This window comes from Cynoglossus semilaevis, chromosome 20 (genome assembly GCF_000523025.1).
Source record: "Cynoglossus semilaevis isolate Cse_v1.0 chromosome 20, Cse_v1.0, whole genome shotgun sequence".
NCBI lineage: Eukaryota > Metazoa > Chordata > Actinopteri > Pleuronectiformes > Cynoglossidae > Cynoglossus > Cynoglossus semilaevis.
The window spans coordinates 4,385,293-4,402,008 of record NC_024326.1 but is presented as its reverse complement, the minus strand read 5'-3'; the positions used below and the strand labels follow the sequence as shown (position 1 = coordinate 4,402,008).

Below are 16,716 nucleotides of genomic sequence, written 5' to 3'. Positions count from 1 at the left end.
CTTGCCTTCTATGTGAAACGCTTTTCAGATAAGATAAGGATAAATTTGGTTTTCTCTTTATTTTGATTTAGGTAAAGGCAGAGGGAAACTATAGATTTATTAGTGGAATATGTCATGACTGCTTCTTGCTATGACTCTGGGAAAAAGTGAGGGTCTACATTCTGACACCAATCACTAACTTTAAATTTGACAATGTTTTTGGTTGTTTTTTTTTTGTCTTTGCAAGAATAGGTTAGTAAATGTGTACATATATAAATATATGTATAAATAAATTAAAAGATTTTTAACTATGGCAGTTACTTTATTTTAGTGACATGAGAATTTAATTTGCAAACAAGATACTCTATTTTTTATTGGACTCTCCAAGTTATTGATCCCGCTTATAGGAATACAATGTAAAGAGAATATATTTCATATAATAAAGTTAAAAATAAAGTATTTTATTAGCCAAAAGTTAAGGAATAATTATAAATTTGACCAATAAATTACTGAAGCTTATCTTAAAGCATTGAATTATAACACTGTTTTTATGGACTTTTGAGTTTAATCTTCGTTATTTAAAAACCAAACTGTCGTCTTTCCCGTTGCCTTTGACTACGACGAATTGGTCTTGTTGCTATGACTCTATTCAAACTAACATGGCCTCTCTGTTAACAGACCCGCTGTTTGAAATTTCGGGAGTTGGCCGTCCTCCCAACAAGAACTTTTATTATTTTAGTGTCACCAAGAAAGGGGTAAGTCGGGTATGCTTTTACAAATTTATAATAACTTTATTCATTCTAGTTTTTTTTTTTAAAGGTTCACTTTTTAATTAGCACAACTTGTTTGCGTCGTTACGAACGTCACTGCTATTAAGTTCGCTAAACTTATTACAGTTGTGACTATTTTGGTAGAAATGTCCGCTTTTACCTCCATTTATAATGTACTGTTATTTTTTAAAATTTATTTTATTATTTTTTTACGTCAAGTTTTGAACTGCAAGCAGAAGTTGAAAACTGAGATTTATTGTTCGTAAATCCTCGTTATTTAGTATGTAGTATGTTAGTATAGAGTTTCAGCTCTCACTTAAACTAATTTATTTAAAATGTAATCCTTTATTATATAATAATAAACAAAACATACGTGAGAAAAGGTACAAGTCATTACACTTAGCATGAATGTGATGCTCAAATCATTATAACAGTTGCAGTAGTGAACATTTATATTAGGGTCAACCTACCCTAATGTTTTTAGTTTGGCTATTTGACAAGAAATTTGTAAATTAATTGAATTATCTTGATTACTAATGCAAACAAATGGAAATTCTAATGAAAGCTCTTCTGCCAAATATCTTACATGCTACTCAAAAAACATGTTTTTTCACAGCTTAGAAAACATTCCTGAACTGTCCTTCATGCCTGGTGTGTTTAATTAGTGTGCATTTTCAGCCCAGCTTCTTTTGTTCATTTTGTCCTGACGTGCGTGCCTTTGCACACCCACTGAAAGATGAACCCATGGCCAAGAAGTCACTTCCCAGATGGCACAGCATGGTGTATCAGTATCTGATCATACTTCTCAGCTTTCATGGTCCCATCACTTTTGAACAGGTCCCCCAAATTACCTGCTTAAAAATGCAAATTACACTCGAAATCCTGGAACGAGGGAAATGCCTAGTTCGACGAGAAAAGAAAGATAAAGAGGGCATATGTGATGGAGATGTGTTTAGATCATTTCAGGAGCTAAATAGGAACAAGACAAAATATATGAAATCATAAATACTGTGTTTACTGTCTTTTTTTTCCAAATACCTCTGACTCCAATTTCTTTTACATTTCATTTGCAGGTAATATGGAGATGGTGGAAGATTTCTTTGAGAGCTGTGGACAGGTACTCCAGGCCTGGGGAGGTGAAGGAGTCTCACCAAGACTTCCTAGACGACTCCTGGATGCAGAGTAAGTCCAGATCTTCAGTTTTAATTACCTGTTAAATGAATATACTACATACTAGAAGAAGATGTTTCTGCTCTTCTTACTGCATTTAGTTTCAGATAAAAATTCTAACCTTAAAAAGAAATTAAATCCCTTCATTTGAATGACAAATGTCAATGGTGAATGTCTTGTCAGGTGAGGTCAGTGTTGTGTTTCCCTTAATATGAGTGACAAATTAAATGGTGAACGTCTTGTCAGGTGAGGTCAGTGTTGTGTTTGGACATCGGATCTTGCTGTATACCAAGGCTCTGTGCCATGGTCACTATGATTATCTGGATCATCTGTCTGACTCCTTATTGCTGCGGATAATTAATTACCTTGAGCTGGAGGATGTGGAGCAGCTTGGACAAACATCACATCGGTTTAGACAGGTGGGTTTATGGAAATACTTTACAAGTAACACCAACTGCATGGGAATCCAACTCATTGCTACATGTTTCTTTTGTCCCCCCCTGTTCCCCGCTCTTTAGTTATGTGGGTCGGAGCAGTTTTGGGAACAGGCAGTGCGAAAGTGCTGCAACACAGTTTCAGATGAAGTGGCCTCCCTGGCTCTGGAGGTGGGCTGGCGCCGCATCTTTTTTACCAGCAAGCTGCAGCTGCAGAAGCTGATCAGCCGCAGGAGGCTAAAGACCGAGGAGCAAAGAGGAGCGCAGCAGGTCTGTGACCTAGAAAATAATGAAGACAGCTGTCAGGAAGAAAGTGTGGAAAAAAAAGAAGTCCCTATGTCGGAGAAGGAATTTCATCACAGCGTTACCCCTGCGCTCAGCTCTGGCTCTGACACCAGCTCCTACATTGATCCTGGCAGTGTCCCTGACTCCGACACCTTCTCTGATTCCTCTGAATCTGTGCCTGAACACTTCCTGGAAGACATGCAGCGCCTTCTGGTGCAAACACCAGCACAGATGACGGCACATGAGTAACAGCAGAGGACACAGAGTCGTGACTGCCACAGTCAGGTTTTTTGTTTTAGAAAGTTCAGTGGAACCCAGTCTTCATGTAGCTCATTACTAGTTGAATATTCCTCAGTCATTTACCCTTTTTCTCAAAAGTAAATTCTTACTGCTTTTTAGGGAAATGTAATAAAAGGTCAGCAAGGTTCAAAAGATTCAATTAATGAATCTTTGAACACAGATCGTATCTAATGAACCCCTGAAATAATAATAATGACATTATAAACACAACATTGCTGGCACTACAATCAAGTATTTATTGAAAACAAATCATATTTTTAACTTCCTCTCATGATATGTAAAATATGAATTTCCTCCAAAAAAGCTATGAACGAACTTTATACATGTACTGCACACTGAGATATGACGTTGACATCATAAAATACTTTTCAATTTCCAGTGTATAATAATCTTTTGTGTTGTTGTTTTGTTCAAAGCAGGTGAAGGTGGTTTCCAGTTGAGTTAGAATCTGTCTTCATTTCTCCCAAGATATTCAGAAAACACTGCAGATGGGAAATAAAGCCACACCATTTTAGAAGTGTTGAAACAGCACTTAGAGACAAGTGGGAAAAAAACCAAAACACCACTGTGTGGTCAATTTGAGTAGTAGTAATAACAACACAGTAAATCACTTTAAAAAACTACAGTCAGGGCTAATTGTCTCAGTAAATTATGGCCTTCTCTGAATCAACAGCTGGATTTTATTTCTTAAAATGTAACTGCCGCCTAGTACTACTCTTTTTGGTAAGTATTTACATAAATTTGCTATATTTTCAGCTTACTGTTAGGTATTCCTGTGCTAACGTTTTGTCTATTGTCTAATGTTTAACATTTGAAAAACGTTCCTTTTATTCTTTTCAGATGCTGGAGCCTATTCCAACAGTTACACTCTGGAGCAAAGTCAGTGAGTAAATGTAAACTTCTACGTTGTGTTTACAAGCTGTCCTTACAACTGTGTGATTGTAGGTGTGTCTGTCTGTGGGTGTGTATACATTTGTTGATGTCAAAATGGGGTCACAGGCCAGAAAATGGTTGGGAACCACTGACTTGTAGGGAGACTCTTGATTCTGTGTCTAATCCACCCCCTGTGTGTTCTGCTCTGTTCTATGATCTGTTCTGTCAAAAGCTACGGACCATAATTGGATATTCTCAGTCTATGTAAAGACCACTCAGTTGGCTGTGTTTGAAATAGGATAACAGGGCCCACGTTCATCTTAACCTTTACTCCCTCCCTGAGCAGGGGGGTAATCCCTGCAAGGTTAAAGGTTGCAAGAAAAAAAAAATCAAACTTACTGTCATATTCTTATATTCTTTTTTTAAATTATCTATCACCATACAAACATTTAGTTTGTCAGGAAATAGAGATGGCATCAGTAATGACTGCCTGGATCAGCAGGGATGGCCACTGGAGTCAGTGGGAACTCCAAAAGGTGTCTCTGTGTGTTCTCTCAGCTTAGGACTGTGCCTTCTCTGACCTGGTAGGAGATGAAGTCAATGGCCTGTTTTTATCCAGCCAGGAGGCTTAAAAGATTTACTGCCACTATGAGCCATTTACAAGATGCTTGACTTTTGACTGATATATGAAACAACTCTCATTAGCCAGCAGGGGGCCACTTCCTTTGTGAGGGCGTATAATTAAGCTCCTTAATTGCAGCTTGTTCTCATTCTGGCTATGTTCCAAATGCTGAAATTATTATTTTTTAAACTTTCCAACTCTCATACAGGTATGACTGTGTGGGCGTCACCTTTTGTAAAGTCTGGGTCTGTCTACCAGCAACTACCCTACCATCCCACCCCCCGACCCCTCCCTCAGTCTTGCGCTGATATCTTGAGACCATTTGGAGAAGGATTAGCTAACATTATCCCAGGATTATTGCCCCACAACACTGTAGCTATGGTGTAAAGATGCTGCCAACAGTAACAGTGAAAAAGAAAGTGCCTATTCATCTCTCTAATACAAGTGTCTGGAGAGAGTTACGCGCCGCAACGGTTAATGCACATATTTTTGACCCTTAATTTGGCGTAATTGTTTATTAGTTTCTCGGCAAATCTTTAACTATCAATCCTCTCTGTTTAAATGTGGCTGCAATTTTACAAATATAGTCTTTCATTTTTACTGGCTAACCTAAAGCTATTGTTACTAGCTAGGGGTTATCATTTAAGATAAGTTCAATTTTCTTTTTCCTATAGCCCTAGCTCAATGATCCATTTTTACTGTGATTTTTTCCTATAGCCCAATGATCCATTTTTACTGTGATTCTTTTTATAAATGATGCCTAAAAATATCACTTTTGGCTAAGTATGCAATACAAAGCAGACAACGGAAGTGACTTAAGATAAGGACTAGACTGGGAGTCAAAAGAAGAATAGGTTAGATACATTAAGACTTAAAGTTCAGGTGACTCCCAGTGATGGTCACAGTTTTACAATATCTGCAGCAGACTCTACGGACCACGGTTCAACTCCTGAATGCCACGAGCAAATATAGAGGGCAGCAGACTCTACGGACCTGAATGCCACGAGCAAATATAGAGGGCCCCAAAGCCTCTTAGGATAGAGCCCTCTTATGATTCCCTTTACGTGCACAGCATCCACGAATAGGCCACACAAAGATCCTTAAGCCAAAATCCCTCCTCGGCATTTAATTCTAAAGGAGTAATTACTGGGTGTGTCAGTGTGTCTTAGGTTTGCAGGTAGGTTGGGTGAAGGGTTTGAAACAGATTGCACATTCACCTGGACGCACACACGTTTTGAAGGACGCTGTGCCAACCGTAAGAGGGTAACCCAAGAAGATCCCAGTACCGCAGAGGGGACAGGCAACATACAGCCGCCAAGATGTGTGACATGGGGGGACTGGATAACCTGGTGGCCAACACGGCCTACCTAAAAGCCCAGGGCGGTGACGACAAGGAGATGAAAAAGAGACGCCGCAGCCTGTCTCTCCCCAAAGGTGAACAGTGTACCTCAGTGAGAGCTTCCGTCGATAAGGACTTCACATCACTTTGTGAACGGCAGCCTATTGGCAAAAAGTTCTTCCGTCAGTACCTGGCAAGTAATCCTTCATTCAAACTGGCTGTTGATTTCCTGGATGATCTAAATGATTGGGATCTGGCTGAAAGTGCCACCAAGGACAAAGCCCGTCAGAACATCCTCAACAAGTACTGCAAGGCTGACTCCAAGTCCTTCCTCTCCTTTCTCACCGGGGAGGCTGCTGATAAATGCAAGTCGGTGACAGATGCCACTTTTGAGGAAGTGATGAAAAGCAAAATCCAGGAAGGTGTAAGAGAATATTTAATGGCCAAGCCCTTCACAGATTACCAAGCCAGCCCGTTCTTTGATAAGTTCCTCCAGTGGAAAGAGTTCGAGAAACAGCCCATCAGTGACAAATACTTCTATGAGTTCCGAACACTGGGAAAAGGTGGCTTTGGAGAGGTAAGCATGAACATTCTTCCTTTTTTTAGAATGTGAATTGTGATGGATATCACATTTAAGCAAAGGTGATGTTTGAAGGTAAACAAGTACTATCAGAGAGAAATGGGTCAGACGTTGGGTCTAATGAGTCTCGAGCACAGTTGGCAAACCGCCCGTTAGGATCACTAATGTTGGCAGCCATGTCTTAAATCCGTAGTATTACATGTAATCCTCTCTAATGCCAAGAGTAAAACAGCATTAAACATTAACATTGAAATGTTAGTGAATATTTAATATTTAATTCATTATCAATTGTTTGTGTCCGTCTAGGTGTGTGCTGTGCAGGTGAAGAACACCGGGCAGATGTACGCCTGTAAAAAGTTGGATAAACTGCGACTGAAGAAGAAAGGCGGTGAAAAGATGGCCCTCCTGGAGAAGAAGATCCTGGAGAAGGTCAACAGCCTGTTTCTGGTCAACCTGGCCTATGCTTACGACAGCAAGACCCACCTGTGCCTTGTCATGACCCTGATGAATGGAGGAGACCTCAAGTTCCATATTTACAACATAGGCTACGATGGAAAGGGTGTGGACAAGGGCATCGAGATGAAACGCATCATCCACTACACGGCCCAGATCACCACTGGAATCCTGCATCTCCACGAAATGGACATCGTATACCGTGATATGAAGCCAGAGAACGTGCTGCTGGACAGCAAGGGCCAGTGCCGACTTTCAGATTTGGGTCTAGCCATTGAGATTGCTCCGGGGAAGACTGTCACTCAAATGGTAAGCACACATGTTTCCTTCACTTCCTACACAATTAAACACTGAACTTTTAACAATTAATCAAGGCCAAAGAACACAGCACAGCACTATAAAGTCATGACATGACCACACCAACACCAATCCTAACCTATGATTTGACGATGACGCCTGTAACCAGGGTTCCTTGGGGTCCTGCAGTAGCAAAGAGTAAGCTCTCAGCTCTATGAAAGTCCAGTAAGCTTATTATCCAGAACTCTGATGCTCCTCAGCCAGCCGAAGTGGCTAGGCTAACCTCTTAATCCTCTTAGGGCATTACACAAGTCTGTCCCTCACTAGAGTAACAGATCCAGCTAAAAAAGCACAGCACGTATGTTTAGACGTGCTCGGTTTGCAAACAGCGTGATGAACTGGAGTATTTCTGTACAGACTCCTACTTCAATCTCAGTGTGAAGTTGTAACCAGTGTAATTACACAGTTTCCACTGACTGACTAGAAGTAGTATTTATTAAGAAATTCAATTTAACCTGTTCAGCACATCACTGTGGTTAAGATGACTTTAAGAGACGACATTTGTTTTTGCTGAAACGACAGTTCATGACATGCAAACCCAGTGATGTCTGGTCAGTGGACTTGTAGTACAATTTACTAACTAACTAATCAGTTTAGAGAACTAATCTAGACACATGCTTGAAAGAAAAGGCGTGAGGAGTGAAGATAAGATGTTCCAGTGTAGACTCAAGGCTATTCCTGATTGTCTTCGTCTTCTCTGGGTTTTTTCACAGCATTTCTTTATGTTGCATTAGTGCCACCTTGTGAAGGTTTTGGTCATCGTCTCAGTTGCAGTGAAGTGATGTACAGTCATTTTGTCCTGCACTAGATAGGGACAAAAAATCTAATCAATAAAATACTAATACAAATGTGGGGAAGGAGGTAAATTTGACTTGGTCAGACAAAGGTCAGATAAAGGTCATACTGATTTTCCTCAGTGATTAGTAAAGGAAAAAAGAAAGGCTTGTAAACTCACATTGGGCTGGTTCACCACTGTGAACTGAACCATGTGGAAAAAATGTCCGTAATCCATGACAGTTTATTTATGTTGTGAAATGATTCATTAGAATAAATCAACTCTTCTCTAAATGTGCATCACCTTTGATTCACAACAGCTGCATCGTTATACCATCTAAAAAACATAATGAAGTTCTCTGGTCCAGGCCTGAGGTTTTTGCTCACAGACTGACAGACTGACTCTCATTTCCCACATGATTAAAAAAAAAATAGGATTTAAAGAAAAGTGTCCCCACATGATTTAAAAAATAGGATTTAAAGAAAAGTGTCCTCTTGACCTTTCTCAGGCTGGTACTGGTGCGTACATGGCTCCAGAACTCCTGACCAAAACTCCATACAGGACGTCTGTGGACTGGTGGGCCTTGGGCTGCAGTATCTATGAGATGGTGGCTGGATACACACCATTCAAGGGCCCTGAGGCCAAGAAAGAGAAGGTGGAGAAGGAAGAGGTGCAGCGTCGCATTATCAATGAAGAGCCAAAGTGGGAGCACAGGTGCTTCGATGCTCAGACCAAGGACATTATTCAACAGTTCCTGAAGAAGAAGATAGATGAGCGTCTGGGCATTAAGTAAGTTCTAGGATTTCCTGATCAAGTTTACTGATCAAGCTGATGGTGTCACTAACTGTACCTGGTAAACATATTGATTAACTTAAAATCAAATATTACAACACCAAAACATTCAAAGAGAAGTAAGAAACTTTGCTTTCTGTCATCAGGAACAATATGGAGGATCCCAGGAAGCATCCCTGGTTCAAGAGCATCAACTTCCCTCGCTTGGAGGCTGGGTTAGTGGATCCTCCTTGGACCCCCAAGCCCAACGTTGTCTACGCCAAGGACACCGGCGACATTGCGGAGTTCTCAGACATCAAGGGGATCGTGTTGGATGCCAAGGATGACAAGTTTTTCAAAGAGTTTAGCACAGGTGCCGTGGCTATCCAGTGGCAGCAGGAAATGATAGAAACTGGTCTGTTCGATGAGCTCAACGACCCCAACAGAAAAGAAGGCGGAGGAGGTGATGCCGATGATGAAAAGAAGTCCGGGACATGTACAGTGCTGTGAGCAACCACCATGGTTTTACATGTCACATTATTGTTGTAACAAAACACTCGGTTATTTTTATCAAAGTCAGGAAACAGTTTGTGTCAATGACGGTTAACGCTTCATGAAAACGGTGAGCAAGGCATCTTCGGTGATCATCTTGATCTGGCCTTGGAAACAGGGCTCAGGGTTTGTAAAAAAAATACATGGCTTTTTATCCAAGGTTTGGTCAGAAATGATAATTAAGATGAGTTTTCTGTGTTCTTTCAGAGCATCGTCTCTCTCTGGTTCACAGTTCTTCTTGGACTGTCTCTAATTGCATGTTCAGACTTGCGACATCTTGACCCTAAGTAGCCTAAGTAATTTCACGCGCTCTGCGTTAGGAGACTGCTACGAAACGGTGAAGTTTGCAGTGTAAAATTAAGCGCTCATCTTAGCACTTTCATTTGGATGTTCTGCTGTTTGTCAACGTCCAAACATGCTTTTTAAACACACTCGGCAGAAGTTGTTGTAGTTTTATCATCACGGTCAGTGACGATGCTAATCCTCACACATAAGTCAGATCATCCATTTACAACTAAATACACCTTTGCTAGTTATTTTTTAATGTAAATGATCAGCTGTTGCAAATGTTTATATTGTATGTACATATATAAATATATATAATGGAAATAATATGCACAGAGATGAGGTAAAAGTATTTAGAAGTTCTGTAAAAAAAAAAAGAGAGAAAAAAAATCTAAGTGTCCACATGCCCTCTGCTGTTGGTGCTATGAGGCTCAGCGTCCTGAGGAGGTCGGGTCTCTGCAGCCCTGGGATGCTGGGAGAAAGGGGAGTGATGTCCACTCAGATGAAGGAGGAGAAATAAGAAGAGTTTGGGCACATAGAAATTGGAAGTTTGTCCCACGTGTGTCTGAGCGTTTGTTTTAGTTTGAGGTGAATGAACTCAAGCTCATCAGATCCTGGAGAAAAAAAAAGACTCGTCATACAGATGTAGGTTTAAAATGAAGACGTTTTATTTTTGTTTACTTGTCTCAGAGTATGTCATTCCTTACCCAGTGTGGAAGAGCTTGTGTGAGTTAGTGTTAATATGATCTAAACACAGTATACATAATGTAAGTACTTATGTAAGTATCAGTATCAGTTGTTAAACTGAAATTGGATTGAGATTTCACTTGGATAAATTAAAAGTATTTCTTCTAAAAGTGTGTAAAACGTTCAGGTTTCTAAATGTTGATGCTTTGTGTGTGTGTGTATGGATGTCACAAAAATATCAACTCCTTAATCTGGTTGAGGTTGCTGACTATAGCCAAGGCCGCCACAAATTAGCAAGTTCAACTCTTAGCTGATAAGACGATAACCTGTGTTATCCTTTCACCTACTTTGCTTAAGTCAGCTTCAGAGGTGAATGAAGAATCTGGGAAACAAAATTGAATCGTTAGCTATCTCTTAGCCACATGTTTGAAGATTTCAACACTCAAAGATCCAAGTAGTCGTTGTACATCATGGTGTATGTGGTACTTTCTACAACTCTGAGTATAAGTGAGTGTTCTTCCCGAGTGTCTAACCCCTCTCACTGTCTAACTCAAGGACAACTACAGCTTAGGAGACTCAAAGGTGGATTCTTGGTCGTGCTAAACCCCCCGAGAGATTATCTCACATATAGCAAGACAAGGGTACACACCAGTGACGGTGAAGGACGGACCTGCGTCTCCAGCTGTCTCAGAATACTGTGGGAAGATTTCATGTAACATTGACATGATATATTCTGACCGACTGCGGTCAGAATGTCATGTGAGGTTACTGGCTGTGTGAAGATGTTCACTGAGTAATGGGCTTGAAGAAAACGTGTTAAAAATGTAAGCAACATTTTAGGCAGTTGTACCAGAGAGAGGACACCTGACAAAGTTATCCACTAGTCCAGATTCTACATGGAATGTTATTAGAAAAATTATAAAATTTGCCATACTTCTTTTGTATGACTCTAGATATCTGTCATACTTTTTTTCAATTATTTTTAACTATCCACTAGATATTTGTCGTACTTTTTTTCAATTATTTTTAACTATCAGTGTTTTTTTTTATTGTATTTATTTAGTTGATAGCGTCTGCCTCGTTCTGGTGGTTGTAACGTCTGGTGGACCATAACGTCGCCTTTATCTTTCATATCACGACTTATTTGGTTTGAAATGCTGAACAAACATTGCCTGAATGAATGTGTCTTATCGACCGGTGTGTAAACATCGTAAATTCTAAATGGAAAACTGTGGAATGTGGAATGTGGACCTCACATTCTTCACAGCAGATTTCTCTGCTGCTGCTGCTCAGTCAATTAAGTCACGGTTAACTCGTCTCTGGCTCCCCCGTGTGGCATCAGATATATTTAGCAGTAGTGGACAGGAGACTTGAGTAAATGCACTGTCATGCTTTTACTAAGATGACCAAATTCACATCCTTTGACTGATTCATCCACAGGTCTCTAGCGGCGGGGCGGAAAAAAGTCCCTAGCGGCGGCCATTTTTAAAGTGGAGTGTGATTAGCATTCGTGTCTGAGCCTCGTTCCCAGCAGTCCGTGACTCAGTACTTTCACAATTTACTGACTGCAGCTTTAGATTTAGTGGCCACAGCCACTCTACTGTATTGTAATTGTTTATTTTAAATCCAAGACTCACACTCGTAGTAAGCCATTTTGACCAACAGGTGATATCTTGGGTAAGTTTTGACATTTGCTTTAACAAAATAAGCAAAAGGCCTGGAGTCTTTTAATAATAATAATAATAATAATAATAATAATAATATCATGGTTTCATTTTAAAAATGACATATAGTGTTTGCTGATAACTACCTTTATTTAACCATGTTGTGTTTTGTTTTCATGTTACTGTCAAAAGTAATTGTGTTTGTTGTTGTTGCTAGTTGCTAGCTGAAATACAAAAGTCAATTTAGAACAGTAAAATGAACCATGTGAGTTGTTGCTAGCTGAAATACAAAATTTAGAACAGTAAAATGAACCATGTGTGGCAAAAAAAGATTTGAGATTTGAAATCCAACTGGTTTCAATTATTGCAACAAAAACCGCCGAATTTTGAGGGGTGGGGGGAAAGAGGTATATTTTTCTTCAAAATCACTTTTATTCCACAATTTATTTCATCAGGTCTTAAGGCACCCTGAAGAGATGTTACAAGATGTTCTTTCAAACGTGGGCTCCTTTTTAAGACTGTGTAAACATAGCTTTGAATAAGATATTTTCCTGTAAATCTTTACTTAAATTATTTCTTTACAGTGCACCCATATTGTGTTTTGTGACAAAAATACAGTGTGAATTAAGTAAATATGGTAGCTAGTGTTTATATATATATACATTGAAGAGTAATAGATTGGCAGACAATCAGATCAACAGGCTGAAGAGAGAAAACTAACAAACAATCTTTGAGACCCAGATAGATATACAGATCACGTATAAGATATACAGTACATAGTTACAGTGAACCTCTTTTATTTTTGCAACGCTTTTTCTGGCACCTCTCCACTTTAAAAGCAATTTTTACACCGTACCTCCCGTGTGTGTGTGTGTGTGTGTGTGTGTGTGTCGCCATCGTTTTGTGTTCTCTAGCTCTGGAGGCCTCACGCACTGTTGGCTATTGCATCGGAGAGGTGATTAGACAGGAAGACGGGCAGACGGACAAACAGACGGACATGCAGACAGACACACAGCACAAGACTGGGTCGCGGCCACACGGACCACAACACAAAGATCTATCTATAATACCCTAAATATGGTAAGGATCACAATGTATTCATATGTTAAAAGGGACTTTGTTATTGGCATTTCATATACAAGGATACAGTGGCTATACTTGATTATCAAGGTACGATCTGATAAAGTCTTTGTGACGCGAGAATGTGGAATACTCTGAAAATGTGGCAGGAACCCTCTCATATTACACTATACAGCCAGATAAAAATCCTCTCTCGACTTCCTAGCACCGGCACAGTCATTCACACAGGATCGAGAGATGAAAGCGACGCTTCCCTTTCTGACGGCGGGAAACGCTAAAAAACATGAGGAGGAGGAGGTGGGATCAGACTGGCACGTACACATAAGCTCCAAATGGCTTGTTCGGAATGGCAATAACTGACCTAATCACATCAACACTGGAAAGAAAATATACACTCATATAGATATAGTGGGTGGAGAATGAGGAGTGCAACGGCGTGAGGAGGAATGAAGATAATGGACAGGTGCTTGTACGGGCGGATCGGAGCAGAGCCTGTGTCATGTTTAGGAAATCCCTTAAGGAGGTCGGCAAAGGATCATGGGGGAAAGAAGAGTCAGAAATGTCATCAAAGCAACATTCAACACCTGCATCCACACCGAGCCAAACTAATCTGCGTTACACCCTTTGGCACCACAATCCCCATAAAATGCAGTCTTTGCGACGCATTTGACACTTCCTTCCTGTTTTTTTTTTTTGTTTTTTTTTTTAAGATCTTTGAACATAAATCCATATCAAACATGGGCAGCCTCTGCACTTGGTTTTTTTTCCCGTTAAATGGCAGTGTGATTTCACATTTTACTCGACCACCGTGATCCTAAAGGTGACGCGACCCAGGAACTTGTCCCTCTCGTCGTTGTTGCGAATGTCGCAGCCCTCGACCCTGCACTCCACGGCCAGCTCGTTGTTGTAGTCCTCCTTGTTGAGCAGCAGCTTCACGGCCACCAGGGGCTGCACGTAGTTCTCCTACGTCGGATCAGAGACAGCTGTCCGTCAATAACACAGTAGCGTGGAGACGTGCGTGGGCATGATCTGACAGGAAGTGAATACTTACATGGGCCTTTTTGCCGTAGTAGGGGAAGTACATCTTGTCAATGCGTCCCTTACTGGGGAAGTACTGAATTTCAATTTGGCTGTCTCTCTGTGGAGAGGAACGAGGGTTAATGTGACAGATCAAAGGTCAGAGTCAGAGATTTAACTGGTATGACTTCAAAATCTAAGATTACATTTTCTCTTAAATCCGAGTTTTATGTAGAAAGTTCTCCATAAATACTTACTTTTCCATAGAATTCAATAAGATCCTGACATTTAATTTAAATATAGGACTTTTAAATTGGATAAAAAAATTAAAATGAATCCAATTAGAATAGGATTTTTCTTTTTGTTTAGGAAAAACAGTGTGATGTTATCACAATTTGAGATAAGGAAGTCTCAATAACAGTAGACAGAATTCATTCTCAGGAATCTCAGCAGATTCTACTTGTATCGTAGGATTTTGAAAATAAGAAAAGTCCTAACTTTGAGATTACGTCAAAGTTTTACATAAAATTTTTTTTTTAATTTTAAAAATGTTAAGTAAAAACAAATCTGTAAATATTTAATATATTAGTATATATTGAATATTTACTATTTTTTTACTTACTAAAATTTTGAAGTAATTTCAAAATTACTACTAATTGAATAAAGTATTAAAAACATAACAAATAATCTCAAAATTCTGACTTTATTTTATCATAGCCTAATAACTCTTTTGAGATAACACATCCCAATGTGTTGCAAATATTCTTTCATTTAAAAGCGATTTACAATGTAAAACACAAACAACATAATCTCTAAAAACAAAATTATAACATGAATATAGACAGGCTTTACTCTGACAATTCCCACAGTCTCTTACCCAAAAGTCGTCAAAGACGGCATGCAGAAAGGAATCAGACACAAAACGGAAAAAAAGGAGGGAAAAATGACAGCAACAGAAAGAAAATATAAAAGACTGTTATGGTTTTTTACGAGTAAAATAAAAGAAGAAGAAGAAGAATCTACACATACAGGAAAGTAGATCGTACAAAAATAGACGAGTGGAAACAAAAGATGTTTACTTTTACTGTGCAGTTGATGTACGGATCCCCACGGGGCTTCAGGCCAATGATCTACAAAGAGAAGGAAAGTTTAGCCTTTTATGGAGACGCCATTTCCTGGACGCTTTGAGAATAAATTATTCAGGGGAACTAAACCAACGGATGAGAAGATAGCATTTAGCGCTGGCTAATCTGGAGACGTTTCAGTGCCTTACCCTGTTCATTTTCAGCAGGATGCAGGGTTTCCCGTCGGAATATCCGAAACTGGTGTCAGACAGGCCGGAGCAGGACCTCAGGGAGCCTCTCTTGAAGCGGCAAACTTTTTTCGTGTTCTCCTCGGTATCGTCCTGCAGGAAGTACTCCCCTGGATTGCACTCCTCGTTCCTCTCTTGCTCCGTGTCGTTGTACCCTGAGGCAGACAGATGGACACAGAGGGTTAGTCAAATATCGGGGGAATAAAACTGGATGAATTTGAACTCCTGAGGCGAGCTCTTACTCTGCAGGAACGACTCCAGTTGCTTGATGTACACGGCGTTACTCTGAGGATCGGATTTGTTCACTTTAATATCCAACGGACTGGGACGAATCACCAGGCCTGCATCGGAGACGGGAGAAAAAGTAAACAGTCTGGTGGTAAACGATGTCAACATGAGAAACACGATGCAGGAAACCCTGTCCTCGCCGCCGCACTTTCACTCCCGCCTCACAGGAAGAGACTCCAAAACAGGTCGATACAAAAAGCAGCTGGAATGTAGAGCGTTATATCACGACGCTGTCTCTGTGCTGCAGATGATGAATAATGAATGCTCTCGCGACGAAAATAATGTCAACTACGGTACCTGGAAGACCCCAGATCCACCCCCGCCCCTCGGTTTTGAATTGGGAAGACACTAACCTGGATGAGGAACACGGTCCCTGTACCTCGGCACGTTGTCGTCCAGAGTGAGCAGCATCACCCACATGGTCAGGGCGAACATCCCGGCCAGGAAACAGTAGAACACCAGGTAGAACAACAGGATGAGGGCTGCAGAGACAGAGAAGAGACGAAGAGTCCAATGAGGAAGGAGAATTCCTGCACATCGCCAAGTGCCGGGGTAGAACAGTCGTCACGATCCGTTTGAGGAGAAACCATTTTGAATCACGAGGGAAACACAGACCCCCCTGCTAGTGGACACTGGGAATGCCGATAAAGACAGCCGTGTCCCCTGTCTGTCCATGACAGGTGGACAACAGCTGAGGAAACATCAGAGTCAAAATGGTTCACCACAGCATGGACGCCATCTAAGTTGACAGACCAAAAAAAAAAAAAAAAAAGAAGAAGAGGAGGGATGGACCCCCTTCTTCCTGCTGCACAGCCCCCCTCTCTCATCCCTCTCCAACAGTATCCCACAATGCACCTGCCTCGTGCGTGAAGGAAAGAGAAAGAGGAGAGAGGGAATCCCATTTGACCTTGACAGGCATGCTAATGTGGGCGGCCATGCAACTGCAATGGAGCATCCCACTGCACAGCATCACAGGGGCCCAGCGCAGGCTGACTGAGCCTGGGCTGGCCTATAGGAGCGAGGGAGGGAAGAAAGGAGTAAGGGAGGGTGTCGTGTTACCACCTCACCCTGACCAAAAAACAAACAAACGGGGGGGGGGGGGAACATTAAAAAAAAAAAACCC

The 16,716-nt window shown here is 40.7% G+C and overlaps 3 protein-coding genes across 3 annotated transcripts in view; 2 read left to right on the top strand and 1 right to left on the bottom strand.

The window, feature by feature from the left end:
- Positions 1 to 628: 628 nt before the first annotated feature.
- Positions 629 to 3,621, top strand: fbxo36b (F-box protein 36b). The gene is made up of 4 exons (XM_008334077.3): positions 629 to 734; positions 1,823 to 1,931; positions 2,166 to 2,338; positions 2,438 to 3,621. The coding sequence occupies exons 1-4, from the start codon at positions 639 to 641 to the stop codon at positions 2,885 to 2,887; spliced, it is 828 nt and encodes a 275-aa protein (XP_008332299.1). The 5' UTR covers positions 629 to 638; the 3' UTR covers positions 2,888 to 3,621.
- A 1,818-nt stretch (positions 3,622 to 5,439) lies between these two features.
- grk7a (G protein-coupled receptor kinase 7a) lies at positions 5,440 to 9,897 on the top strand. Its single transcript, XM_008334078.3, has 4 exons — positions 5,440 to 6,349; positions 6,659 to 7,114; positions 8,446 to 8,726; positions 8,876 to 9,897. The coding sequence occupies exons 1-4, from the start codon at positions 5,753 to 5,755 to the stop codon at positions 9,216 to 9,218; spliced, it is 1,677 nt and encodes a 558-aa protein (XP_008332300.1). The 5' UTR covers positions 5,440 to 5,752; the 3' UTR covers positions 9,219 to 9,897.
- Positions 9,898 to 12,308: 2,411 nt separating this feature from the next.
- Positions 12,309 to 16,716, bottom strand: part of atp1b3a (ATPase Na+/K+ transporting subunit beta 3a) — a 6,180-nt gene continuing 1,772 nt past the window's right edge. The window contains exons 2-7 of the mRNA XM_008334079.3: positions 15,947 to 16,075; positions 15,548 to 15,646; positions 15,267 to 15,460; positions 15,073 to 15,123; positions 14,028 to 14,114; positions 12,309 to 13,939 (exon numbers count right to left, since the gene is read on the bottom strand). Coding sequence (XP_008332301.1) covers positions 13,772 to 13,939; positions 14,028 to 14,114; positions 15,073 to 15,123; positions 15,267 to 15,460; positions 15,548 to 15,646; positions 15,947 to 16,075 — 728 coding nt within the window. The 3' untranslated portion in view covers positions 12,309 to 13,771. The remainder of the gene's footprint in view (positions 13,940 to 14,027; positions 14,115 to 15,072; positions 15,124 to 15,266; positions 15,461 to 15,547; positions 15,647 to 15,946; positions 16,076 to 16,716) is intronic.

Coding starts and splice junctions, on each gene's coding strand:
- fbxo36b (XM_008334077.3), top strand. CDS start 639: ATGGCCTCTCTGTTAACAGACCCGCTGTTTGAAATTTCGGGAGTTGGC. Junction 735..1,822: donor TTAGTGTCACCAAGAAAGGG/GTAAGTCGGGTA, acceptor TTTCATTTGCAG/GTAATATGGAGATGGTGGAA. Junction 2,339..2,437: donor CATCACATCGGTTTAGACAG/GTGGGTTTATGG, acceptor CCCGCTCTTTAG/TTATGTGGGTCGGAGCAGTT.
- grk7a (XM_008334078.3), top strand. CDS start 5,753: ATGTGTGACATGGGGGGACTGGATAACCTGGTGGCCAACACGGCCTAC. Junction 6,350..6,658: donor GAAAAGGTGGCTTTGGAGAG/GTAAGCATGAAC, acceptor GTGTCCGTCTAG/GTGTGTGCTGTGCAGGTGAA. Junction 8,727..8,875: donor GATGAGCGTCTGGGCATTAA/GTAAGTTCTAGG, acceptor TTCTGTCATCAG/GAACAATATGGAGGATCCCA.